Source organism: Cetorhinus maximus, chromosome 20 (assembly GCF_964194155.1).
Source record: "Cetorhinus maximus chromosome 20, sCetMax3.hap1.1, whole genome shotgun sequence".
Taxonomy (NCBI): domain Eukaryota; kingdom Metazoa; phylum Chordata; class Chondrichthyes; order Lamniformes; family Cetorhinidae; genus Cetorhinus; species Cetorhinus maximus.
In genome coordinates, this window is record NC_135898.1 from 82,429,204 (window position 1) to 82,457,003 (window position 27,800).

Here is a 27,800-nt window from a genome sequence, read left to right on the forward strand (position 1 = left end):
TCCCTGTTCCGGCTCAAGAAAACTCGGGGCCTGCCTCCGCGCCTACCTGCAGTAAAAAAAATCACAGCACTTTGCCATGGTTTGACAAATAAGTGGCAAGGACCTGCCTTCGGACAGAGAACTCAAGAAGTAATAATAATAACAGTAGTCATGGTAAAATACTATTACCTCGGTTCACACCTGATGAACAACCAGTTGGATGAAGCACCCCTGCAATTATACTCCATTAAAAAGTCTATTCCTGCAGAGGAAGGAGACAGAAAACTGATTAGAAACATGTGTGAATCCATAAATAATGATCTATCGTCTATGTATTTTACATGGAAATAGCATCCTTAGGAAAATGAAGATACAAAAATACACTTTTTAAGGAAATTAAATGTTGCTGCCAATTTAGTTTGAAAATATCACCTCATTTTATCTCTTGATCTTGTTCCGCCCAAAGGCACTGATTACTGCTTAGGGAGCTAGGGCAAAGATAAAGTTATATATTTTTAAAAAGTGTCTCTGAGATGAATAAAGGTACAAATTGTGTGTTCTTTAAAATGCATCTAACTTCCTAATTTGCAAAAATAAATAAAGAAAAGAAAAACTTGCATTTATATACCGCTTTTTACAGCCACTGGACATCTCAAAGCACTTTACAGACAATTAAGTACTTTTGATGTGCAACCACTATTGTAATGTAGGAAATACAGAGCCAGTTTATGCACAGCAAACTCTAACAAACAGCAATGTGATAATAACCTAGGAATCTGTTTATGCATGAAGGATAAATATTGGCCATAACACGGTGGATATCTCCCAGTTCTTCTTTGAAATCTTCTTTACAGCCACCTGAGCAGGCAGGTGGGGCCTCAGCTTAACATCTTTTCCAAAAACAGCAGAGCTCTCTAAGTACTGCACTGGAGTATCAACCTTGATTTTGTGTTCAAGCCTTAGAGCGGCATTTGAACCCAGAACCTTTTGTGACTTAGAGGTGACAGCGGTGCTACCAGCTGAGCCATGGCTAACACTTTATATACATATAAAATATAAAAATAAAATATATATAAAAATAACTGGCTGAATGATAGAATAATTGTGAACCAAGTGAAATTTAAGGCATACCGTTTTAAAATTAATTGTCCATGAAGTGCTTTGGTTTGATTCTGAGAGATGTGTTTTACCACTATATAAATGCAACTCTATCTTAATTTTATAAATGTTCTCTGCCACCCTCCCCAGTTAAAAGAAATAATAACATGATTTCCCAGAGGAGTAAAGATTTTCTTTGAAAAAAAAATGCAATGGCATAAACGACACGTTAGGGAAGTTCAAACCCTGTTTACACATGTGACACAAGTTGTGCCTCATTGCAAATGGCTAACAGTGGAGCTTAGGGGTGACAGCAAGAAGGGAGAACATGGGAATAAGTGCAGGAGGGGGATTATTTCATTTTTCTTTTTGTCCTGTTTTAATTTCACACTGGGCGGTGAGTGGGGATGATGCTGGTGCTGCTCTTGCCCCAGCTGCCTGAAGACATCCTCCTGCTCCTCTTCTCTTACTCTGACACCCAGGCCCTGGGCAGGTTGTCCCAGGTCTGCAAGAAATTTCACTCCCTCATCAGCAGGGACACCCTCTGGAGGAGGATAGCCAAAGTCTCCCTCAACACCGGCATCACCAGGCTCGGCAGAGACACGTAAGGAAACCTTTTAAAAGTGCTAACGTCATTTTCCCTGCAGAGCAAGAAATTGAGGTGCGGCCTACCTTTAGCCCTGGGTTCCCTGCGACCATACTACTAATCTCCATGGTTACCAACCGCTGCCCGTCTGCCTCAACCGATCTTTATTATAATTAAGATCTTCTACTATCCACATAAAATAGCATTTTAAAAATCTCCGCCTTTTAACCGTTGAATCTTACTGACTGACGCCGCAATTGTGAATGTTTTTTTAAAAAAAAAACAGATATTAATCCGCCTGCATCCAGGGCTCAATTCAAACAGTTAGATTTGACCCACAAAATCTGCCACTTATTCCTGTAAAGTTCATTTTAAATCATTTTATTTTTATTTGCGTTTTGAGACGGGGAAAGGCCGCTGGCGAGTTCAGTTTTCAGTTTCTCGTTGGAGTAGGCGAGGTGAAGGAAGGGAGGGCGGTTTTAATAAATCACCCAGGGGAAATGCAATTGGGATTTGGTATCGAGAAGTAAAATTAGAAATAAAACCAATAGTTAATAGCTTTCCAAATTTAAAAAAAAACAAAGTAACAGTAATTCTCTAGCTTAAATAAGAAACGAGGCGGGCGGGTGATGGCAAACTGAAGATTGCGCTTTCCAGGCAAACAGACGTTCAACAACAACTTATTTATATTTAGCGCCTTTAAATAAAACGTTCCAAAGTCTTAACAGGAGTATTATAACATAAAATTTGACAGCAAGCCACATAAGGTGATATTAGGTCAGGTGACCAAAAGCTTGCTTGAAGAGGTAGGTTTTAAGAATTTACTTGAAGGAGGAAAGAGTTTAGGGTCTAGGCAACTTGAGGCATGGCTGGTAATGGTCTGTGGAGTGATTAAAATTGGGGTGTTCAAGAGGCCAGAATTGGAGGAGCACACATATTTTGGAGGGTTGTGGGGTTGGAGGAGAATGCAGAGATAGGGAGGGGCAAGGCCATTGAGGGATTTGAAAACAAGGATGAGAATTTTAAAGTCAAGATGTTGCTTGATCAGGAGCCAGTGTAGGAAGATTGTGAGTACAGGGGGGGGATAGGGGGACTTGGTGCAAGTCAGGAGATGGGCAGCAGAGTTTTGGATGATCTCAAGCTTACAGAGGGTAGAATGTGGGAGACTAGCCAGGAATGATTTGGAATAGTCAAGTCTACAGGTAATAAAGGTATAAATGAGGGCTCTAGCAGCAGTTGAGCTGAAATGGGGGAAAGTGGGGTGCTGTTACGGAGGTGGAAATACAGTTGGGGTCTTAGTAACGGTGTGGCTATGTGGTTGAAAGTTTATCTCAGAGTCAAACATTACACCAGGTTGCGAACAGTCTGGTTCAGCCTCAGACTATGCCAGGGAGAGGGATAGAATTGGAGGGCGAGGGAGCTGAGTTTATGGCAGGAACCAAAGACAATGGTTTCATTCGTACTGCATGTCAAATAATCGGTCTGACAATTTAGAGACAGTGGATGCATCGAGAGGTGGTGGTGAGGTAGAGCTGTGTTGTCAGCGTACAAGTGGAAACTAATACTGTTTTTTTGGATGATGTCACCAGAGGCAGCATGTAGAAAAGAAATAGAAGGGGACCAAGGGGAGACACTGGAGGTAACAGTGCGGGAGCAGGGAGAGGAATCACTGATTGCGATTCTCTGGCTTTTAGACAGATAAAATCGGAACTAGCTAAATGCAGTTGCAACCAGTTGGATGATGGTGAAGAGTGTTGAAGGGAGATGATGCAGTCAGCCATGTCAAAGGCTGCAGACAGGTCAAGATGGTTGAGAAAGGATAGTTTACCTTTGTCACTGTCACATAGGATTGCATTTGTGACTTTGATAAGAGCTGTTTTGGTACAATGGCAGATGCGGAAACCTGATTGGAGGGATTCAGACATGGAGTAGTTCAGTAAAGGTAGGTATAAATTTGGGAGGTGACAACACGTGCAAGGACTTTGGAGAGGAAAGGGGAATTGGAGGTAGGGTGGTAGTCTGCAAGGACAGTCAACAACAACAACTTAAAATGTTTTTATAGCCCCTTCAACACAATGAAATGTCACAAATCTACTGGAATTTTTCGAGGATGTAACTAGTAGAGTTGATGAGGGGGAGCTAGTGGATGTGGTTTATTTGGACTTCCAGAAGGTTTTTGACAAAGTCCCACATAAGAGATTGGCATGTAAAATTAAAACGCATGAGATTGGGGGTAGTGTATTGAGATGGATAGAAAACTGGTTGGCAGACAGGAAACAGAGTAGGAATAAACGGGTCTTTTTCCGAATGGCAGGCAGTGACTAGTGGGGTACTGCAGGGATCAGTACTAGGACCCCAGTTATTCACAACATGTATTAATGATTTAGATGAGGGAATTAAATGTAATATCTCCAAATTTGCAGATAACACAAAGCTGGGTGGGAAGGTGAGCTGTGAGGAGGATGCAGAGATGCTTGAGTGTGATTTGGACAAGCTGAGTGAATGGGCAAATGCATAGCAGATGTAGTATAATGTGGATAAATGTGAGGTTATCCATTTTGGTAGCGAAAACAGGAAGGCAGATAATTATCTGAATGGCTATAAATTGAGAGAGGGGAATGTGCAACGAGGCCTGGGTGTCTTTGTACACCAGTCGCTGAAGGTAAGCATGCAGGTGCAGCAGGCGGTAAAGAAGGCAAATGGTATGTTGGCCTTCATAGCCAGAGAATTCGAGGGATGTTTGCTGCAATTGTACAGGGCCTTGGTGAGACCACACCTGGAATATTGTGTGCAGTTTTGGTCTCCTTATCTGTGGAAGGATGTACTTGCTATAGAGGGAGTGCAGCGAAGGTTTACCCGACTGATTCCTAGGATGGCGGGACTGACATATGAGGAGAGATTGAGTCGATTAGGATTATATTCGCTGGAGTTCAGAAGAATGAGGGGGGATCTCATAGAAACCTATAAAATTCTAACAGGACTAGACAGGCTAGATGCAGGAAGGATGTTCCCAATGGTGGGGGAGTCCAGAACCAGGGGTCACAGTCTGAGGATACGGGGTAGACCATTTAGGACTGAGATGAGGAGAAATTTCTTCACCCAGAGAGTGGTGAGCCTGTGGAATTCGTTACCACAGAAAGTAGTTGAGACCAAAACATTGTATGCTTTCGAGAAGGAGTTAGATATAGCTCTTGAGGTGAAAGGGATCAAAGGGTATGGGAAGGAAGCAGGAGCAGGCTATTGAGTTGGATAATCAGCCATGATCATAATGAATGGCGGAGCAGGCTCGAAGGGCCGAATGGCCTACTCCTGCTCCTGGTTTCTATGTTTCTACAAGGCAATGCACAGGAGCATTAGAAAACAAAGTATGACACAGAGCCACACAAGAAGATATTAGGTAAGGTGTCATAGAGGTCTACAGCACAGAAAAAGGCCCTTTGGCCCATCGAGTCTGCGCCAGTCAAACAAGTATCTAACTATTCTAATCTCATTTTCCAGCACTAGGCCCATAGCCCTGTATGCCTTGGCATCGCAAATACACATCCAAATACTTCTTAAATGTTAGGAGGGTTTCTGCCTCTACCACCCTTTCAGGCAATGAGTTCCAGATTCCCACCACCCTCTGGGTGAAAAAATTCTTCCTCACGTTCCCTGTAAACCTCCTGCCCCTTACCTTAAATTTATGCCCCCTGGTTATTGATCCCTCCACCAAGGGGACAAGTTCCTTCCTGTCTACCCTATCTATGCCCCTCATAATTTTATACACCTCAATCATGTCCCCCCCCAATCTCTGCTCCAGGGAAAATAACCCCAGTCTATCCAATCTCTCCTCATAACTAAATCTCTCCAGCCCAGGCAACATCCTGGTAAAGCTCCTCTGCACTCACTCTAGTGCAATCACATCCTTCCTCTAATGCAGATCCCAGAACTGCACGCAATACTCTAGCTGTGGTCTAATCAACGTTTTTAACCTCCCTGCTCTTATATTCTATACCTTGGCTAATAAAGGCAAGTATCCCATATGCCTTCTTAACCACCTTATCTACCTGTCCTGCTACCTTAAGGGACCGGTGGACATGTACACCAAGGTCCCTCTGATCCTCGGTACTTCCCAGGGTCCTACCATTCATCGTGTATTCCTGTGCATTGTTTGTCCTGCCCAAGTGCATCACTTCACACTTATCCGGATTAAATTCCATTTGCCACTGATCAGCTCATCTGACCAGCCCGTCTATATTCTCCTGTAATCTAAGGCTATCCTCCTCACTATTTACCAACCCACCAATTTTCGTGTCATCTGCGAACTTCCTGATCAACCCTCCTACATTCAAGTTTAAATCATTTATATATACCACAAACAGCAAGGGACCCAACACCGATCCCTATGGAACCCCACTGGACACAGGCATCCTGCCACAAAAACATCCCTCGACCATCACTCTCTGCTTCCTGCCACTCAACCAATTCTGGATCCAGTTTGCCAAATAGCCTTGGATCCCATGGGCTCTTACCTTTGTTATCAGTCTTCCATGCGGGACCTTATCAAAAGCCTTGCTGAAGTCCAAGTAGACTACGTCAAATGCATTGCCCTCATCTACACACCTGGTCACCTCTTTGGAAAATTCAGTCAAATTGGTCAGACATGACCTCCCCTTAACAAAACCATGCTGACTGTCCTTGATTAATCCCTGCCTTTCCAAGTGTAGATTAATTCTGTCCCTCAGAATTGCTTCCAATAGTTTCCCTACCACTGAGATTAGAATGACTGGCCTGTAGTTCCCTGGTTTGTCCCTTCCTCCCTTCTTGAATAACGGTATCACATTGGCTGTCCTCCAGTCCTCTGGCACCTCTCCTGTGGCCAGAGAGTTATTGAAAATTATTGCCAGTGCCCCTGCTATCTCCTCCCTTGCCTCACTCAACAGTCTGGGATACATTGAAAGCTTGGTCAAAGAGGTATGCTTTAAGGAGTGTCTTTACGCAGGAAGGTGAGCTAGAGAGGCAGAGAGGTGTAGGAAGGGAATTCCAGAGCCTGGGGCCTAGGCAACTGAAGGCTTGGCCACCAATTGTAGAGCTTTTAAAATTGGAATGCACAAGAGGCCAGATTAGGGGAGCACAGATATCTTGGAGGGTTGTGGGTTGGAGGAGATTACAGAGATAGGGAGGGCAAAGGCCATGGAGGGATTTGAAAACAAGGATGAGAATTTTAATGTCAAGATGTTGCCTGACAGGGAGCCAGTGTAGGAGGAGAGTGAGTACAGTGGCAATATGGGGACTTGGTATGAGTAAGGACACAAGCAGCAGAGTTTTGGATGACCTCAATTTTATGGAGGGTAGAATGTGAGAGACCAGCCAGGTGTGTGTTGGAATAGTCAAGTCTGTAGGTAAGGAAGACATGGATGAAGGTTTGAGCAGCAGATGAACTGAGACAGGGGTGAAGTCTGGTGATGTTACAGAGGTGGAACTAGGCAGTCTTAGTGGTGGCATGAGTATGAGGTGACAAAGGTTCAAGGGTTGGTTTTTGAGGAGAGGGATGACAACAGCAGATTTGATGGAGAGGGGGAAGAAACCTGATTAGAACCATTAACAATGATAGTGGACAGGAGAGCCAAGAAGGCAATTTGGGTGGTCAGCAGTTTAGCAGGAATCAGGTTGAGAGAGCAGTAGGTGGGTCATGTGGACAAATTGAGGTTGGAGAGGGCATAAGGAGAGATATGAGAGAAACTAGTGAAGGAAACAAGCTCCTGGTCAGTATTAAAACAACTGCCCTTTTTTAAGAATTATATTTTTACTTCAGAATGTTTTGAATAATTAAATCTGATCTTTCTAGAAGGTACTTTTGTTTTATTTTGACCTTTCTGTTCAACTTACCCTGCCTTGCTTATTTGAGATGAGACTCGCCGACTGGCAGGAAATGACTCCTTTGCCTAGATGTTGTTGGATTGGGGCTCCACGACCTATGCCACCTGGTTAGGCATTTTCCTCTGCATCCTTCAGCTTCAAAGTTCTTTGCATTGTTACTTGCTGGAAGTACAAGTCAAAGGAGACTCCACATTGCAACCTCTCTGATTCAGAAAGTAACGTTGACAGTCATCATGTGCTTTAAAAAGGTATTTGTAGACTTTTTGGCGAGTCTTAACTTTCTGCAGCAAATTTAATGGGCGGTTCATGTACAAATCCAGCAAATTCTTAAAAGTAATAGGGAGGCTAAAGACGAAATGCTGTATGTATGAATCAAACGGTGGAACAGTGTAAATCGACCAGCACATTCTGGAAATTTGCAATTCAACACATATCTCTTCACCACAGCAACTCGCCTCCAACTTGCTCATTGGTGGCGGCATGCGCTGTTAACATGCTGATCCTTCTAGGCAAGAACCAACCCAATTTACTTAATAATCTAACCTCCCTGGCTTAATTCAGCTTGCAATCATTTCTGTTCGTTTTGCTTGTAATTTTAACTATTAACATTACCCCAATGTCAATAGTTCAGTTTCTAAAATTCAGACCAGATATCAGAAATAGGATTTTTAAAATAGAATTTATTTGTATTCTCTCAGGTTCTTCCTTGTCTTATTATTTTGTGTCAGCATGGTTAATTTGGCAGCACCGTTGCCTCTGAGTTATAAGGTTGTGTGTAGAGCTCTAGTATATGAGCAGATAATCTAGGCTGACGCATTGTAGCACTGGGAGAATGCAACATCATCAGAAAAGCTATCTTTCGGTGAGGTGATAAACCAAGTCCCATGTTTTGGGTTATGTTCATGTAAAAAAAATTCCCCATGGCACTACTTGAAGAAGAGCTTGTTGTTTACTGGTCATTCATTTCATTGCTTTTTGTGGGATCTTGCTGTGCTCAAAATGGCTGTTCAAATGGCGACTGTACTTCAGAATGATTCATTGTACTTGGAGTGCTTTGAAATGTTTTTCAGAGACCTGATTAGATGCTATGAAAGTGCATATTCTTCCTTTAATGGCAGAACCGAGTGAGCCCTCAGAGTCTGTTACCCAACTCTCATGATTAAAGATGGGAGAGTAGCACAGAGAGACTTACTGTTCTGAGACAAGACATGAAGTTTAAGTTAAAAGCTCCTGGTATATTTGATTTTTAGCTTGCTATTATCCGGATGTCCAACCTTTTTGTCTTCATGGACCGCTTAGGCTTGTACTATGGTGTTTTGGAGGGCTGTATATAAAAGTTTAAATCCATGTTTCCATTCATTTTCATATGCCTCAAATTGTTCTTGATCAGTTCTTGGTTATGTTCTGATTTAGGATTTATTGACCAATAAGGAAGATAAACAACCCTTTCCAAACCTGCAGCACCACAAAATTCAAGCAAAGTAATTGATGTAAATATAAATAACACTAAGTTGCACGAGGCTTTGAGAATTAGATAGGCAATGCTTGGGACTCACAAATTGACTAATCTGAGACTTCGCTTCTTAGGGTGGCAAAGCCACAACAGTAGTAAACACAATGTATGGGACATCAGTTATATTGCATGAGTTGTCATAACATATTCTATTCATGTCACATGTTAAAATTTAACCTGGTGAAGTTAATCCGTTAAAGAAGTAATAGAGCTGAGTTTAATGGTGCTGTATATTCCCTGTGGTTTGGTGGCGGTATTGTTGGGAGTAGGGAGATTGATGAATAAAGTGTTGCAATGTTCCAGTAACTAGAACTTGATGCAGCATGACACTCGGAAAATTGCAGTTTGTTATCTCTAAAAGAAACAGTGATTTGACATAGGTGCCAGCTGCTGGTACCTCACTTTAGTGCCCTCTGTTTGGCTGTGAGCTTTGACAGTCAGTGGTAGCAGTCTATTTTATCATTCTGGAGGTTTGAACCTTGCCCTGTCCAATATCTAAGTTGCCAATTGAACTGAACTGAGCAGTGTGGTGGTCCACAGGTTGGATTCCTAGTTGGTGCTGATTTCATTGCTCTCAGCTGGGACAGGCCTTTGGTTGCTGTCCCTGGGCTAGAGAACAGGCAGATCAGATGTTTTTATTTTCCTCATCACTTTCCTTTGGAGTGTCAGCAGCGCATATTCATGTCCTTGGGGAGGTGTCAGCTGTGGCTCAGTTCATAGCACCCTCGCCTTTGAATCAGAGGGTTGTGGGTTCATGTCCCACTCCCGGAAACCAAGAACTGTGATTGTACTCGAAAGAGTTGCAATCTGTGACTGTTGATAACTCGAAAGAGTTGATTTGAATTTGAGGTGTCAGCTGTGGCTCAGTTCATAGCACCCTCGCCTTTGAATCAGAGGGTTGTGGGTTCATGTCCCACTCCCGGAAACCAAGAACTGTGATTGTACTCGAAAGAGTTGCAATCTGTGACTGTTGATAACTCGAAAGAGTTTCATGTCCTTGGGGGATTTCAGATCAGGGTTATTCTATCATTCGTGGGAACCTATTTGAAATGAAAAAGTTACCGCCAATACGAAAACAACCATCAATCAGGAATAGCAAGCTGCCCTGACGAACATCAGACTCTGGAGTTTCACTGTGCTGTTTAACTGTTTAAACTGTTTAACTTGTGAGAAATTTCAAAGCTTCTATGAAGCTCCTGTAAAGGAGAAATGGATTTGGTTCCAAGACCAGTTTAGCTTTGTGGTGCTGTCTCTTCAAACCATCAGCAACCAGCTGAAGAGCCTGTCACACCATACAGTAATAAGACTGCATTGGCACGTGTTTGATGTTTCCATTGTGTCGGTCCGGTCCTTGAGAAGATTTAGCTTAACACAGCCCCTCTTGCATGATATTGGAGCTTATATGTGAACTGGGAATCTGACTCTGGGTGAGGCCTCAGTTATCTTGATGACTGGCTGTTCTAACATATGATTCAGTGCTGAGTCCTACACAGTGAGAAGGCCCTGGTTTCAATCTCTGATCTATGCTGAGTTAATTAATAGATTGTGCCTCAGTTGGCTTCACCACTCCGAGAATGTTTATAGCACAGAAGGAGGTCATTCGGCTCTTGGAAAGATCTAGCTAATTAACCCACTACCCTGCTTTTTCCCCATGGCTGTGCAGTTTTTTTCTCCTTTTCAAGTATGTACTGTATCCGATTCCCTTTTGAAATTTACAATTGGATCTGCTTTCATTGCCCTTTTAGACAATGCATTTGAGATCATCATAACTCGCTGGGTAAAAGAATGTCTCCTCATTTCCCTTCTGGTTCTTGCCAGTTATCTTAAATCTGTATCCTCTGGTTCCTGACCCTCCTGCCAGTGGAAACCAGTTTCTCCTTACTTACCCTATCAAAACTCCTCATAATTTTGAACACTTCCATTAAATCACCTCTTGACCTTCTCTGCTTTAAAGAGAACAATTCCACCTTTTCTAGTTTCTCCACATTAAGTGACGTTCATCATCCCTGGAACCATTCTGCTAAATCTGTACCCAATCCTGTGGCTGAGGAAGGGAAAATCAGCTACAGGTCTTGCCCCTCCTAGCTGGTCAGTGGGTGACCCCTGCTGGAAATCAGTTTAGGTTGGGCAAGGGAAGAATTGGTCTCGGCTGTGTTGGTTTTCACAGCCAAATAGCCTGATGATACTCAACTATTTGGCCTAACACTTCTGGCTACTCGAGTGGGCAGGGGAAATAGATTGCCAATTGTTGAAGAAAGTGCTCCACCATCTCTTAGAGAAGACCAGTATAAAGGAGGAAAAGTTGGAGACCGTAGATTTTTGAGAATCAGCTGTTAACTCACCAAATTGCATTGCCTTTCAACTAACAAGCCCTGATTGTGTCCCCTTCTCCAACCTAAATCAGCAGAGCCTGAGAAAGCAAATTATTTTCTCGTCTGGCTTTGATGATCACAAGAGCAAAGTCGTGGAATGGGTGACTATAAGTCAGATGTCTAGGAATGCAATCACACTTTTAAAAAAAAAAGTCAAAAGATATACAGGGCTTGGGCAGATGGAGGGCGTAGGGAGAGAGAGAGAAAGGAGAACAGCCTGAGGCTATAGCAAGGGGATGGGAAAATTGAACACTGGGGCAGTTCTGTGTGCGAAGCGGCCACTGTAACGTGTATTAACAGCTACATGAGATGCTTATTTACAGCCTGAATCATTTTTAAGTGGCCTCGGGGAACAATGGCTTGAAACAAAAGCTTATGGGAATGTGGCTCAAAGAAGAATTCAAAGGTGCGGGGGGGGGGGGGGGGGGGGGGTGGTCGTGGCAGTGGGTGGTGTGGGGAGCAGTGGAGGTGAGATGCATTGAACTGTTTTATTCAGCTTCAAGGCATATGTTGCAATATTGTCAAATCTCAGCAAATATCACTAGGTCCTGGGGCACCAACCAAACTCCCACCCCTGGTTTAAGCAAAAAACCTCTTTTTCTATGAATCCCATAATAAAAATGTCTAAATTGAGAAATAACTAGTTACTGGTTTTCTGGGTGTTGGGTGGATTATTTAAATTGCCCTCCATTCCATGCTACACTGTTGTTGTGATTTTTTTTTCTTACTTGTTCTTTGGATGTAAGCATCATTGGCAAAGCCAGCATTTATAGACCATCCCCAATTGCTGTTGAGAAGGTCATGGTGAGCTGCCGCCTTGTACTGCTGCACTCCTCGAGTGAAATAACGTAGCAAGCCAGAAGGCAGTTAAGAATCAACCACATTGCTGAGCTCCTGGAGTCATATATAGGCCAGACTAGTAAGGACAGCAGATTTCCTTCCCTCAAGGGCACTAGTGAAACAGATGAGATTTTACGATAATCTAGTAGTTTCATGATCATTATTTACGAGACTAGCATTTTATTCCAGATTTATTAATTACATTTAAATTCCCCCAGCTGCCACGATGGATTTTGAGCCTGTATCTCTGCACTATTAGGCCAGGCCTCTGAATTGCTAGTCCAATAACATTGCTACTGTGCCACGCTTAACCTCTCTGGAGCTGAGTCACATTAATTTCTTTATCTGAACATAACGGTCACCCTTTTTTAAGTTAATTTTAAATGGGGCACTGCACAGCAGCTGCCCTCCACATCCCTGGAGCAGTGAAGGGGCAAAAAATCCAGTTTTCTGCTTCTGATTCTTTTGGGTGATGCCAAGATCAGCTGGACTGTGAAGACCCATGTGGTTGAGTACCCCACTGACATTCAATACCCAGGCTTGCATGCTAAAAGGTATGTTTATTTGAATACTATGCTGACCCATGGAGCTGCGCCCAGCACCTGTGTTTTAAACTCTAAAACCCTTACCCAACAAAAATCTATCAGTTGAGTTCTGAAAAAGAGTCATATTCGACTCAAAACATTAATTCAGTTCCTTTCTCCACAGATGCTGCCAGACCTGCTAAGTATTTCCAACACTTGTTTTTATTTCTGATTTCCAGCGTCTGCAATATTTTGCTTTTGTATTAAAAATCTATCAATCTCAATTTTGAAATTTTCAGTTGACTGCTAGCTGCAATGGTATTTTTAGGGGAGAGTGTTCGGATTCCTACTGTCTTTGTGTGAAGAAATGCTTTCTGATAACACCCCTGAACAACCTAGCTCGAATTTTACAGTTCTACCCCCATGTTTTGGATTCCCCCCACCAGAGGAAATAGTTCCTCTCTATCTACCCTATCAAATCCTTTAATCATACAATCTTAAACATCTTAAAGTTATAAAAGATAAGTGCAGATTACGATCAGCATTTTGGATGTTGCAGTTTTGAAAATACGGGTTGCACATTTTTACCCTTCAGCTTTCTACCTTCTTCTCCTGAAGACACAGCGGGTGGGGGGTCATTCCTGTGGCTACTGGCCACCCCCCAGTAGCTTGCCCTGTTCTTTATTTATGAGCAGAGTTGGTTAGAGGCAATTTTAACTGTGAGGAGCCTAGCCCAATTCCAGCTTTGCTTGATTCCCCACATGCTTGTGTGCACATTTCAGCAGAGGTCAAGGGACTATGAACAGGAGCCTTAGCTAATTTTCCCCTCCTAGCCCAGTGGTACTGAGGCCAATTATGATACCCCTTCAGCCACCCTGGCCAGCTTCAACTAACACAAGGCTGCTCAGAAAAAGAAACACTAGTCTTTTTTGGCCCAGTTAAACACCTTTGTGGAAGGTTAGGAGAGGTGATTGAAAATTTGGTGAAGGAGATGTGTTTTGATCAGGCTTTTATAGCTGGGGAGGCAGTGGAGATGTAGAGATTTTCCGTTTGGGTGGAAGGTTTTGCCGCTAAAGATGGAAGTGGAGAACCTTGAATGGTCCCCTTCCCTGAGTGTTTAATCAGGATATACCAGATAATGGGCAACCTTGGAACTTTGTTCAACTCTGAGATGAGATTCATATTCCATGTGCTATTCATCACCAAGACTGCTTACTTTTACCTTCAGTAACATTGCCCAGTTCTTTTGAGCTTCTAGCAATCTCAGTCCCACTCCAATCTCTCACTCCATGTCCCTCTATCTGCCCCGTAGCTTCTCTGCCTGCTTTTAAAAATCTTTGCTTAAGCTTGTGGTTACCTGTCTTAACTCTCTCACAAAACGTTTGTGAGCCGTCCCTTGCCTTTCTGTGCCCCCAGCACTGCCACAACCCTTATCCATGGCTTTGACCTGATTTCATACAACAGTGACTACAATTCATAAGTACTTCATTGGCTGTAAGATGCTTAGAGGTCGTGAAAAGTGCAATAGAGATGCAAGACTTTCACTTTTTTTTCTTTTCGCTCTTTTCACTTTTTCTTTCTCCAGCATTAACCTTACCAGCTTCCTTACTTCACCAACTGCAAACTGTAACTCATCTATGAACCTGTGTCCTGACATGCTCGAAGTCTCACTCCTACATTACCCCAAAACATTGAATTTAAAACTGTTGTCTACTGCAAGTCCCTTCCTGGCCTCACAGCATCCAACCCCCTCCTCCAGGCCCGTTGCAACCTTCTCCCACATGACATCCATTTTTGTGTCTTGTGGTTCTTGGACACTGGCCTTTGTATCTTATCCTCCCTCAGCTCTGCTATCAGTGGGAGCCTTCAGCTGTCTCAGCTCTACCTTCAGGAACTCCCTCACTAAACCCTCCTGCTGCTTCTCTGCAGCATTTAAAATTCTCTTTGCCCAAAAGCTTTTGGTTATCTCTCCCTCTCCCCCTCTCTCTCGCTCTCTCTCTCTTTCGAAGGTTCCTTTTCCCCTTTGTGAAATTGCACAAGTAAAACTTGATGGCCTTTGCCACAGTATATTGAAGTGGCGAAGAGTAGTTTTATGCCCCAATCCTCCTTTATGCTGTGATGCTAAGTTCAGTGACGCTGCTACATTTCTGCTGCAGCAAAGAAAGTGCAGGTTAATTGCTTCCATGACTCTTGTTTACACTTCTGAAGAAGCTGTTTCCAGAACTTGGGAGGAGCGGGAGCAGGTTGCCAGCTGGTTGTTTCATCTTCGAATAGTGTCTGAAGCCGTTTGGTTCAAAAGGAAAAGGTCTTGTGTTCAAGTTCCACTACAGAGACTTGATCACCAGATCTAGGCTTATATTCCACTGCCACTTCTGAGGGAGTGCTGCACTGTCAGAGAGGCTGCTTTCAGATGAACTGTTCAACTGAGACCCAGTTTGCCCTCAGGTGTATGTTCTGTGATCCCCTGGCAGAACTTCGAAGAGCAGGAGAGTTATCTCTGATGTCCTGCTGATATTTATCACTCAAACAACATCAAACATAAAACAGATGATCTGCTCATTATCATATTGCTATTTGTGGGATCTTGCTGTGCACAAATTGTCTGCCATATTTTCTACATAACAACAGTGACTACACTTCAAACTGTAAGTGCTTTGGGACATTCTGAGATCGTGAGAAGCACTATAGAAATGCAAGACCAAGTACCAAACTTCAGCAATAATAATTTTCAGTTAACTGTGCAATGAAATGAGGGAGAAGTTAGACTGGAGTTTGAGTAAACCCTCAATGGATTCTTGACAGCATTTGAACGTCAACTCTCATTTTAAGTGGGTCATCAACAGCAAGGAAATTCTCTGTGCAATTTTGAGAGAGACTTTCTGAATTCTGTGCAAATTTGTTGGGGGGACTTTTCTATTTTTACTTAGTTCTGTTGAAGAGTCATACGGACTCGAAACGTTAACCGTGTTCCTCTCCGCAGATGCTGCCAGACCTGCTGAGTTTTTCTAGGTATTTTTATTTTTGTTTTGGTAGGGTGAGTGTTGGGAGATAAAAAGAAGCATCTGATGGGTCTTGAAAATGTAAAGATTTATCACGGAAGAGAGGCAGAAGAGCAGTGAGATGTGTGAAATGTGACAGCGAGGTAGTTTGTCCTTCAAGGGCGTGGGGCTCCTGCTCTCGTCCAAACGCACCGGTTGATTTACAGTCTGCTGTGTGTGTGTGATGAAGATCTATTGTTGGTGAACATATGTGTCTCACATTTGTTTCTGCAGAACAGCAAATGGTAACTGCTTAAAATAAGTGAGCTGCCAGCTGACCTTTGCACTTTGACCTAAATAGGTGTTTTATATTGCATTTGGATGTGTTGGAAGGTCTCGGATAACAAAAGATGTAATGCTGTACATTTTTATTTTCAGTCTTTTCTGTCCTGAAGGCATTGGAACAAGCTTCTCTTAGAATTGTAGGATTACTGCCTGTATCTCCTCCCAAGGGATCATGCCTCATGAGGGAGCATGGACTGTGACTATTGGCAGACCACTCACTCATGTAGTGCATCACGGAAGAAACTACCATCACTTCACCCTGACCTTTGGGCAATTCCTGTGGTCACTGCGTTTTATTTGGGTACGGAAACCCTAGCCAGTGATTCTTCCTCAGTGCCAGCTGTGGCTCAGAGGGTAGCACTCTTACCTCTGAATCAGAAAGCTGAGGGTTCAAGCCCAATTTCAGACTTGAGCACAAAATCCAGGCTGACACACCAGTGCTGGTACTGAGGGAGTGCGGCACTGTTGGATATGCCGTCTTTCAGATGAGGCAAATTAAACTGGGGCACTGTCAGCCCTCAGGTGTGCGTGAAAGCTCCATAGCACTATTTTGAGAAAGCACAGGGGAATTTTCCCTGATGTCATGGCCAATATTTATCCCTCATTCAACATCACTTTTTTAAAAAAAACAGATTATCCGACTGTTTCCTACATTACAATGGCGACTACGCTTAAAAAGTGTTTCTTTGTATGTAAAGTGCTTTCCTGGTGAAATGTGGGAAAGGAATGTAAGTCTTTTATTGTCTCTTTTGCTGTTTGTGGAATCTTGCTATGTGCAAATTGGCTGCCACATTTTTACATTACAACAGTGACGCCACATCAAGAATACATCATTGGCTGTAACACAAAAGTGAAAAACTATGGATACTGAAAATCTGAAATAAAAACCGAAAGTGCTGGAAATGCTCAGCAGGTCTGGCAGCATCAGTGGCGAGCGAAACAAGAGTTAACGTTTGATGACCTGACAAAAGGTCAAAGGTCATCAACCTGAAACATTAACTCGGTTTTTCCCTCCATAGGCATTGCTAGACCTGTTGAGTATTTCCAGCATTTTCATTTTATTATTGGCTATAAAGTTCTTTGGGATGTCCTGAAATTGTGAAAGATGCTGTAGGAATACAAGGCTTTCTTTTCTATTCTCCATCACAGTTTTGAACTGAGCGATTCTGAGGCAAATTACAGCATCCCAACTCTAAATCTTTGCCAGCCAATCCACTTTTCACCTTCCTGTGACTTGGCATTTCTAGGCATTCTTCCCTTGTGGAATTATTCAGATTTGCTGTGATTCCATTCTGTCGCCTGCACCTTTGTTACCTCTAGACTTGAATATTCCAACATACATCTAGCCCACGCCCAATCTACCCTCCATAAACTTGAAGTAACCCGAAACTGCTCTCCGTGCCCTAACTCGCACCAAGTCTCACTCATCCAACACCCATGTGCTTGGTGATGTCGGTGAACTGGCTCCCAGTTAAGGAATGACTCGATTTAAAAATTCTCATCCATGTTTTCAAATCTTTCCATGACCTCACCCATCCCTATCTCTATAATCTCCTTTAACCCTACAACTTTTCAAGCTACCTAAGCTCCTCCAGATCTGGCCTCTTGAGCATCCCTGATTTTTAATTGCTCCACAACTGACGGTTGTACCGTCAGCTGCCTGGACCCGAAGGTCTGGAAATCCCTCCCTACACCCCTCTGTATCTGTATCTCTCTTTCCTCCTTCAAGCCTCAACTTAAAGCTCTCCAATCAAGCTTCAGGTTGCCTGTCCTAATATCTCCATATGTGGCTTAGTATCAAATTTTGTTTGTTAATGCATCTGTGAAGCACCTTGAGACATTATATTATGTTAAAGGCACTATATACCTTACAAGTTGTTGTACCCATAGTACATGCTTACTGTATGATGCTGATATTGGGAGATGATTGGGGGTGAAACTTGCCTCGGGTGGTTATGTAAAATGTGTGGTAGAGAACCAGTGGGCCATTTTTGACTTCGCTTGATGCTTTCTTATTCATTGTAGTCAGTAAAAGAATGAATTGAGCAGAGTGTGACATGGACTGCTGAGTTTGCGTTGCCACTCAACACTGATTTTGCGTCTGCTGTTTCTGACATCAGTGCTTAATTTGTTAAACTCTTTTCTGTGCTTGACCATTACAGGTTTCCCCAAATCGCTCTGAAAGAGCGGGTAAAGTTCTCTCAGAACTGGAAGCGTGGGAGGTGTCACCAAGAGATTTTGCTGAGGTGGAAGTACAAGTATGTGGGTTTCATTTTATCTTTGTTCTCTTAATGCTTCTCAATATGATAATGCAAACTGAACCTCGATATCATAGGCATTGGTGATCTTTTGCATATGACACTCGAGCAGTCATTCATCAAAAGTCAACATAGCAAAGCTCCCTCTGCATGGCCCTATATAATGCATACACGGCAAATACAACATGGATTAGAAACAGAGTAAAGCTCCCTCTACACTGTCCCATCAAACACTTCCCAGGATAGATAATGCACAGGTTAGTTACAGAGTATAGCTGCCTTCATACTGTTCCCATCGAACACTCCCAGGACAGATAATATACAGGGTTAAATACAGGGTAAAGCTCCCTCTACACTGTCCCCATCAAATGCTTTCAGGGCAGGTACAGCATGCAATTAGATACAGAGTAAAGTTCCCTCTATACTGTCGCATCAAACACTGCCAGGACAGGTACAGCACTGGGTTAGATACAGTGTAAAGCTCCCTCCACACGATCCCATTACACATTCTCAGGGCAGGTACAACAAGCGTCTTTGGGTGTGAAAGGTGATATTCCAATTTACTAGCGTTTCTATACTGCTGTTTTAGCTGAAAGCTACATTTGAGTTCCTGATAACTAATATAATATTTGTTTATATAATTTATTATATTATGGAGCACCGTCACCGTTGTTGTGTAGATTGACTTGTTGGTGAAACAGGAGGCATTTTCTCCCCCAGCTTAACAAAAGGATTCCATGGTAAGACTCGGGAGATAAGGTACCTAGTTTTGTTGCCTTTGTTTACACTAGTAAACAGTTACTTGGTAGCACAGAACTTCAACAATGCTGAAAAGTGAGTCATGTTGTCGAAGTTTTCCGTCTTGCACTCATCAGGACAAATGCAAGAATGCCAAATCTCAAAGGATAACAACAATTTATAGTACAGGAGGAAAGGGTTGTTGATTGATTGGCAAGTTGACTCAGATTGGCCAGGGCATTGCCATGGAGAAAGCAACAGGGACTATAGGATCCCATGTTTCCGGGTGATTCGAAAAAGACATATTCCTTTTGTTTGTATAGGATAGGTTTCTGCTTATGAATGTATGTCACTCCTAGTCATGTTACGAGCTCGACTGATTATCGTAAATTGGTTGTTAATGTAACTGTTACCGCACTCAGAATTGTTCAGCAAGTGTTGTCCAATTGTGGAATTCCTATCTAACATTAGGCATTTTGTTTTGGGTTTTGTAAGCGCAGGCCGGTTGAGTACAGTCTGTACACTGCCAGTTACGAATAGGCAGAGGAATGTGTTATTTGATTCACTTAGCCAATCGTTGGAATGTACGGAATACGTTCCTGGCAGCGCAATGGCATCAAAATTCATATACGACATTGCTCAGTTGTGTGGAAGGCAGAATGTCCTTTTAAACTGATGGCAGCATCTAATTAGTGGAAAATAGTACTTGCATCACCACTGCATAGTAGCTGCGTGAAATGGCTTGCTTAACCTGTTGTTCAAATTTTTGAGATATTTTGCCTTTCCAGGGTATTGATTTTTTGAAATTTGGCATTCTTGCGTTTGTCGTGATGAGCGCAATATGAAAAGCATCGGCAACATGTCTCTTTTCAGCAATACCTTAGTAAAGTTATACTGAGTTGATTTGGCCATTCGATTCCTCCTCAGTTTATTGCCGTGGTTACAACTGGATGATCAGTGGCTCTACCTATCCCAAGCAGCTGATATCCGAGCATATCCACTGAGGCAGAACGGTGTCAGTTTTCAGCGACGGCCCACCTCGGTCTACACTGGCCATCAGGACGATGTCTGCCGATTTGTTGTCAGTGAATCGCACATCATCAGTGGTGGTGGGTAAGTGGTTTGAATTGCTGAGTGAAGATTCACTCCTGTTCAGTTTAATATACTTGGTGTCTTGGTGTTTCCTATTAGAACTTATACAAGTATAGTGCTCATTGGGCTTAATGGTTACACTACATAGGATTTACAGCACAGAAACAGGCGATTCAGCCCAAGCAATCCATGCTGTTGTTTATGCTCCAATCCCGCCTCCTCCCATCTCTTCTCATTACAATCTACCATCGTAATCCTCTGTTCCCTTCTCCTTGGTATACTTGTCTAGCTTCCCTTAAAAGCATCAACAATATTCCCTTCAGCCACTCCCTGTGGTAACAAATTCCACGCTCTCACCACTCATTGGGTAATGAAATATTTTTTGAATTCTGTATTAGATTTCTTGATAGCTATTTTATATTGATGGCCTGTCGTTTATGCTCTTCCACACAAGAGGATCCTCAATAAACAGATCCTCTGTTTCAGCGCTATCAAAACTTTTCCTAATTTTAAATATCTCCCTTAATTCACCCCTCAGCTTTATCTTTTCAAGAGAAATGAGACCCAGCCTGATAATCCTTTCCTGATAAGTATACCGAGACATTTCTGGTATCATCCTTGTAAATTTATTCAGCATCCTCTCCAGTGCCTGTATATCCTTTTGATAATATAGACCAGAACTGCATGCAGTACTCCATTGTCACCCGGTAGTATAAGGCTTATTTGCATCTCATTGTTAGTTACTGTATTTCCACAGTGTGAATTGGGTAAAAAGAACTATTTTATTTTATTCTGGTACTGCATGGCTCTAGTGCCCAACAGCTACACTCAGTGAAAGTGAACTTCTATGTTAATTTCTGTGTTAATACTCACAGGTGCCTCAGTATCAGTTCCTGTATATGTACAATACACATTGTGCAAAAGGAAATGATTCACTCCCTTCTGGTACTGTACAAGTCTGTTTGTCTCATTTACACTCTACCCCTTGGCGACACCATCCAAAAACACACCACCAGCATTCATACGTACATTGATGGCAACCATTCATGGTCTGTGCTTTGCTAGTGATTTGAAATAAGAAGGCAGTGGGGGATATGACACTGACCCCTCCAGACCCTTGACAGTCCCTATCTCTATAACTTCCTCCAGGCCCACAACCCTCTGAGATGTCTACACTCCTCTAATTCTGGCCTCTTGAGCATTCCCGCTATTGGTGCCCATGTCTTTAGCTGTCTGGACCTATGCTCTGAAGTTTTCTTCCTGAACTCCCTACCCCTCTCTCATTTTAAGATGCGCCTTAAAACCTAACTTTTTGACCAAGCTTTTGACAATATTGCCTTATGAGTTCTGGTGTCAATTTTTGCCCTGTCATGCTCCCGTGAGGCACCTTGGGGTGTTTTATTATGCTAACGCATTATTATGTTATATAAGTACAAATTGTTGTTGTGTCTCAATGTCAGCTTCTGTACATGTACAGTACACAATGGTTAAAAGGAATGATTCAATCACTTCTGGGACTGTACGGCCCATGTATAGCTGTGTTGGCTCCTGTGCATGTACAGTACACAGCAGGTAAAAGGAATGATTCATTCCTATCTGGTACTGTATGGTCCATACGTATCTGTATCAATTCCAGTACTGTACAGTATGGAACTGGTGAGGGGGAATGATTCACTCCTATCCAGTAGAGTGTGATGTTTGTGTCACCTTTTGCTCAAGTACACACTTGGTAAAAGATCAATCTTCTTTGACTGTGAACGTGGTTCGTTTTCTCTTCCTTGATCTCTCTGTAGCCTTCAAGGATAACTACATCTTCCTCCTTGAATATCTCTTCTCCATTGTTCAACTACCCGAACTTGGTTCTAATCTTACCTGTTCGACCATGAAACCCTCATGCATGCCTTTGTTACCTCCAGACTCAACTCTCTAGTGTTATTCTGGTTGACCATCCCATTCTCCCATTTGTAAACTTCAACTCATACAAAACTCTGCTGCCCAATACTATACTGCATCAAGTTCTGTGTGCCAGTTGCTTCTGCTGCTCGCCTTGTATTTTAATCTCATCATTACCTCCCTATCTCTGTAATCTCCAGCACTATAACTCATCTCTACACCCAGCCCCCTACTCACCACCCACTTCTACTCATTGTGGCCTCTTAGGCATCCCACGTCTTCTCCTTTACCCCACCATTAGTGGCTGTGTCCTCACTTCCCTCAGCCGCTGCTTTAGTATTCCATCCCTAAACCTACCCATCTTCCTCTCCTTCTTTAAGATCCTTCTTAAAACCCACATCTTCAACCAACCTTTGGTTACCTCCCTCCTAATATCTCCCACATTAGCTCAAAGTTAATTTTCTTTCCTTATGCCTCTTTGAAGCCCCTTGGGATTTCCCTCCTACATTAAAGTCACCATGTAAATGCATGTGTTAATTTATGCCTGCCTGGTACAGTACATGTGGTGTGTTTTCATCATGAAAGTATTGAATTTAATTCAAAATTACGTAGCTGATTAAATTCCAGTTTTTTTTTTCTTTCAAATGTTTATCCAGTGAAAAATAAAATACGAATTTTCTTCTAGCTGATTTCAGCCAAGTGAAACCTGGTCCCCTGCCCCCTGCTCACCCATCTTTGGCCCCCAGCTCATTCCACCCTGGCCCTCTGCCCCATGCTCACCCCTCTGGCCCTGTGCTCATTCCTCTCTAGCCCCTCCAGCGCCTGCTTGCTTTATCTGGCAACCTGCCCTCTGCTTGCCCTTCTTGGGCCCCCTGCCCCCTGCTCACCCACTCTAGTCATTTTCCCTCTGCTTTCTCTATCTGCCCCCCTGCTCGCCCCTGATTCCTGCTCGCCCGTCCCTCAAGTCCCATTCTTCTTGTTACCTGAGCGCAGAAGTGGCAATGCATGGAACAGTGTGTATTAAAGTAAAATTTCCCTTCCTCTGGTGAACTGTAGTGATTCACAAGTGTTTGTTCATGATGCACTGCATCTTTTAGAATTTTTGTTGTTTTCTTCTGGCTGGACATTGAATTGTATTAAATGTGGGTTACCTTAATATGTGAGCTTATACAGTAAACATAGTGACAAAATTGATGTACAGTGCTGTGAGTATATTTGAAACTAATGGGACCCGTCTGCTTGACAGGGACGGGAAGATCATTGTCTGCAACACTTGCAATTCGTTTTATGCAGCCTACTCAGCACATGATCAAGAGGTCAACTGCATCGACAGCCGAGGACATGTCATCGTTAGCGGCTCGAGAGACAAGACAGCACGGGTAGGTGTGGAGAAGCAGCCTGGTGTTAAGCCCAGCCTGACTGTTAATCTAGTCCCTATCGGGAGTGGAATTTGCACTATCTCTAAGAGAAGGAGTATTTTTAACTCTCCTCAAAGGGAAGATGAAGCCTTGGTATGCCAACAATGTATTTTCTTGTTTTCACCTTTAGCTTTTTGGGATCGTGTAAGATCAGCAGAGAGTTGTAGATTACACATAGCCAGGGGTGAATCACCGGGTGGGCATAAGACAGGGTTGGTGAGGAGAGATGAGGTTGTCAGGTTTAATTCATCATAGAATCATATGGTGTAGAATGAGGCCATTCAGCCTATGCATCTGTTTCAGCTTTTTGGTAGAGCTATCCAATTACTTTCACTCCCTGCTCTTTCCCCATAGCCCTGAAAATATTTCCTTTTTAAGTATATAAGTAATTCTCTTTTGAAAGTTGCTATTGAATCTGCTTCCACCAACCTTTCAGGCAGCACATTCCATATCATAAAACTTGCTAAATATCATAAATCTGTGTGCTTTGGTTATTGATCCTCCTGCCAGTGGACACAGTTTCTTATCTTTCCCCCACCAAAATCTTTCATAATTTTGAGCACCTCTATTAAATCTTCCTTAGCCTTCTGTACTCTAGGGAGAACAATCCCAGCTTTCCAGTCTCTCAACCTAGTTGCAATGATTTTTTTTCAACTTCAATTTAATGGTAATTTTTTAAACCCCATGTCTGAGCAGAAAGGCCTGTGTTGAGTCACTTGGGGAGTGCATTAGTCTTAATGCCCCTGGACAAAAGAGAGGGGCACTAAAAGATTAGCCAGGGTAATAGCTCTTGATGGCTATCCAATGACCACCCACCCCATCAATCTCACATGTCAAACTGTTGTACCACCTAAAAAAATCTACCCTCCCTCTTCATAAGATACCTGTGTATACATTTTGTATCGCTTTGTTTAGAAACTGCATTATAACCAGTGCAAATGAATTTTGCTGATATTTTGAACTCCTGAAAATCCATAGCAACAGAGAAACTAACCCTCCCCAGCTAAAGGGGACAGTTGACCTGCTGAGTCAGGTTCTGGGTCATAATATGCAGGAAAAACACACATCCACTTTTGCAATCAGCCTTAAACAATAGTAGAAATAAAAGCAGAAAACGCTAGAAATGCTCAGCAGGTGAGGCAGCTTTGGTGGAGAGAGAAAGAGAGTTAGTGTCACATGTCAGTGACCTTTCATCAGTACTGGATTCTCACTGGTCTGAAATGTTAACTGTGCTTCTCTCTCTCTACAGATGCTGCTTGACCTATTTTTACTTGTAATCAACGAACTTGTCTAACTATGTATTTGCTTCCCTAACATAGAAATATTGAAGCGAATCATGGCACCCCCTACTGCAACTCCAGTAGAGATCAGCAAACTCATTACAGACCAGGCATAGAACTTGGGACCTCCCTCATCTGTAAAAATCACTGCTGTAATATCTGAACCTTCAAGGGATAAATAAAACTTGTATTTTTTTGGATGAGCAAGTGTCCCAGCTGCTCTTTAAAGGTTCTGTTAACTGCTATAACCCAGAAATGTAATTGTGATACAAAGCAGACTACAAGCTGACCTCGAAGCTGCCAGAATGTGCAGATACAGAGTGATTTGGGTCTGAGTCTTCAGGATAATAAAGCAATACAGTGACAGCACAGGCATTACTAAACCTGGAGATTAAAGTTTAACACTTTGCAGACTGGAGCAAGAAGAAATTAGCAGTTTAGGCTCATATTTATCCTAGGATTTTTGCGCCAATCCCTCCTTTTGTTAAACAATGTGTTCTCTTTATCTGAACCATACAAGGTCCACATTATAAAGGACGCAAAGATATACTTGGAAATGAGCTGCAGATTCATTCTCAACTGCTCCCTCTCTCTTCCATGTTCCATTTGTCTTGCATTCTCATGCTCTCTTCCTTGATTTTTTACCTCCTTTCAATTTTTCTCTCTTCTCTCTCTTGGGCTTCTCCCCTCATTCCATTTCTCTTGCATGCTCTCACTCGCTATTTCTCACACTTGTGCACGCGCACTCTGTCTCTGTCACACGCAAGCACATATCACAGAAGCTTAACGGCACAGGAGGAGGCCATTCAGCCTATCATGTTTGTACCGGCTCTCCAGGTGAGCATTATGACCTCCTGCCTTTTCCCCGTACCTTGCACATTGTTTCTTTTCAAATAATCATCTAATGTCCTCTTGAATGCCTCGATTGAACCTTCCTCCGCCATGCTTCCAGGCAGTGCATTCCAGACCCGAACCAAATCACTTTAAATTTGTGCACTCTCGTTCTTGATCCTTTTATGAGTGGGAACAGCTTCTCCCTATCTATCCTATCCAGGTCCCTCATGATTTTGAACATCTCTATCAAATCTCCTCTCAGCCTTCTTCTCTCCAAGGAGAACAGTCCCAGCCTCTCCAATCTATCCTCATAGCTGAAGTTTCTCATCCCTGGAACCATTCTTGTAAATTCCATCTACACCCTCTCCATTGTGTTCACATCCTTCCTATAATATGGTGCCTAGAATTGTACACAATATTTCAGCTGAGGTCTAACGAGTGTCTTATATAAATTCACCATAACCTACATGCTCTTGTACTCTATGCCCCTATTAATAAAGCCCAGTATACTATATGCTTTATTAACTGCTCTCTTCACCTGTCCTGCCACCTTCAATGATCTATGCACTTATGCATCAAAGTCTTTCTGCTCTTGCACCCCCTTCAAAATTTCACCCTTTATTTTATGTTGTCTGTCCATGTTCTTCCTCACACTTCTCCGCATTGAAGTTCATCTGCCACCTATGTGCCCACTCCACCAACTAATCTATGTCCTCTTGAAGTTCCACACCGTCGTCCTCGCAGTTCATGACACTCCCAAGCTTTGTATCATCCGCAGACTTTGAAATTGTCCCCTGCACACCAAGATCTAGATCATTAATATATATCAGGAAAAGCAAGGGTCCCAATACCGACCCCTGGGGAACTCCACTACAAACCTTCCTCCAGCCTGAAAAATATCCATTGACCATTACTCTCTGCTTTCTATTTTTCAGCCAATTTTGTATCCACGTTGCTACTGCCCCTTTTATTCCATGAGCAATAACTTTTCTCTCAAGTCTGTTGTGTGGCATCGTATCAAATGCCTTTTCAAAGTCCATGTACACCACATCAACAGCATTACCCTCATCGACCTTTTCTGTTACCTCTTCAAAAATCTCCAGCAAGTTAGTTAAACATGAATTTTCCCTTTAGAAATCCATGCTGGCTCTTCCTTATCAACCCATATTTTTCCATGTGACTACTAATTCTATCCTGAATAATTGTTTCTAGAATCTTTCTCAGCGCTGAAGTTAAATTGACTGGTCTGTAATTACTGGGCTTATCCTTATGACCTTTTTTGAACAAGGGCATAATGTTTGCAATTCCCCAGTCCTCTGGCACCACCCCTGAACCCTGAGCCTAGGGAAGACTGAGAGATTATGGCCAGTGCCCCTGCAATTTCTACTCTCACTTCCTTCAATATCCTTGCATGCATCTCATCCGGTCCCAGTGCCTTGTCAACTTTAAGTACTGACAGTCTATTCAACACTTCCTCCTTATCAATTTTGGACCCTTCTAGTGACAGAGTTTCCTTGTCTGTCACCACAGCCTGGGTAGCATCTACCTCCTTGGTAAAGATGGATGCAAAGTATTCATTTAATACCTCAGCCATAGCCCCTTCATCCATGTGTGAATTCCTTTTAAGTCCCTAATCGGCTCTACTCCTCCATTTACCACCCTTTTACTATTTATATGCTTATAGAAGACTTTGGGATCCCCCTTTATGTTGGCTGCCAGTCTTTTCTCTTAATCCCTCTTCGCTTCTCTAATATGCTTTTTCACCTCCCCTCTGAACCTTCTGTATTCCTCTTGGTTCTCAATTGTATTTTCTCCCTGACACCTGTCATAAGCGCACTTTTTCTTCTTTATCTTAATTTCAATCTCCTTTTTCATTCAGGGAGCCCTGGATTTGTTTGTCCTATCTTTCCCTTTTGATGGAATATACCTTCACTGCCTGAACCAATTATTTTTTTGAAGGTAGCCCATTGTTCAGCTACAGTTTTTCCTGCCAGTCTTTCGTTCCAGTCTATCTGGTCCAGCTCCGTTCTTGCTCCATTGAAGTCAGCTCTTGTCCAGTTAATTGTTTTTACTCTGGATTGCCTATCATCCTTTTCTATCATCATCCTAAAATGTACAATACAATGATCACTGTCTCGTAAATATTCCCCCACTGACACTTGGAAATGAGGCAGGCCGAGTAGACCAAGAACC

General features: G+C 42.8%; 1 protein-coding gene across 3 annotated transcripts in view; it reads left to right on the plus strand.

The window, feature by feature from the left end:
* Positions 1–1,331: 1,331 nt before the first annotated feature.
* fbxw4 (F-box and WD repeat domain containing 4) overlaps positions 1,332–27,800 on the plus strand; it is a 313,511-nt gene continuing 287,042 nt past the window's right edge. For all 3 annotated transcript variants that reach the window (XM_078565011.1, XM_078565013.1, XM_078565012.1), the window contains exons 1-4: positions 1,332–1,681; positions 18,257–18,352; positions 20,018–20,203; positions 23,322–23,454. In XM_078565011.1, coding sequence (XP_078421137.1) covers positions 1,485–1,681; positions 18,257–18,352; positions 20,018–20,203; positions 23,322–23,454 — 612 coding nt within the window. In that variant the 5' untranslated portion in view covers positions 1,332–1,484. The remainder of the gene's footprint in view (positions 1,682–18,256; positions 18,353–20,017; positions 20,204–23,321; positions 23,455–27,800) is intronic.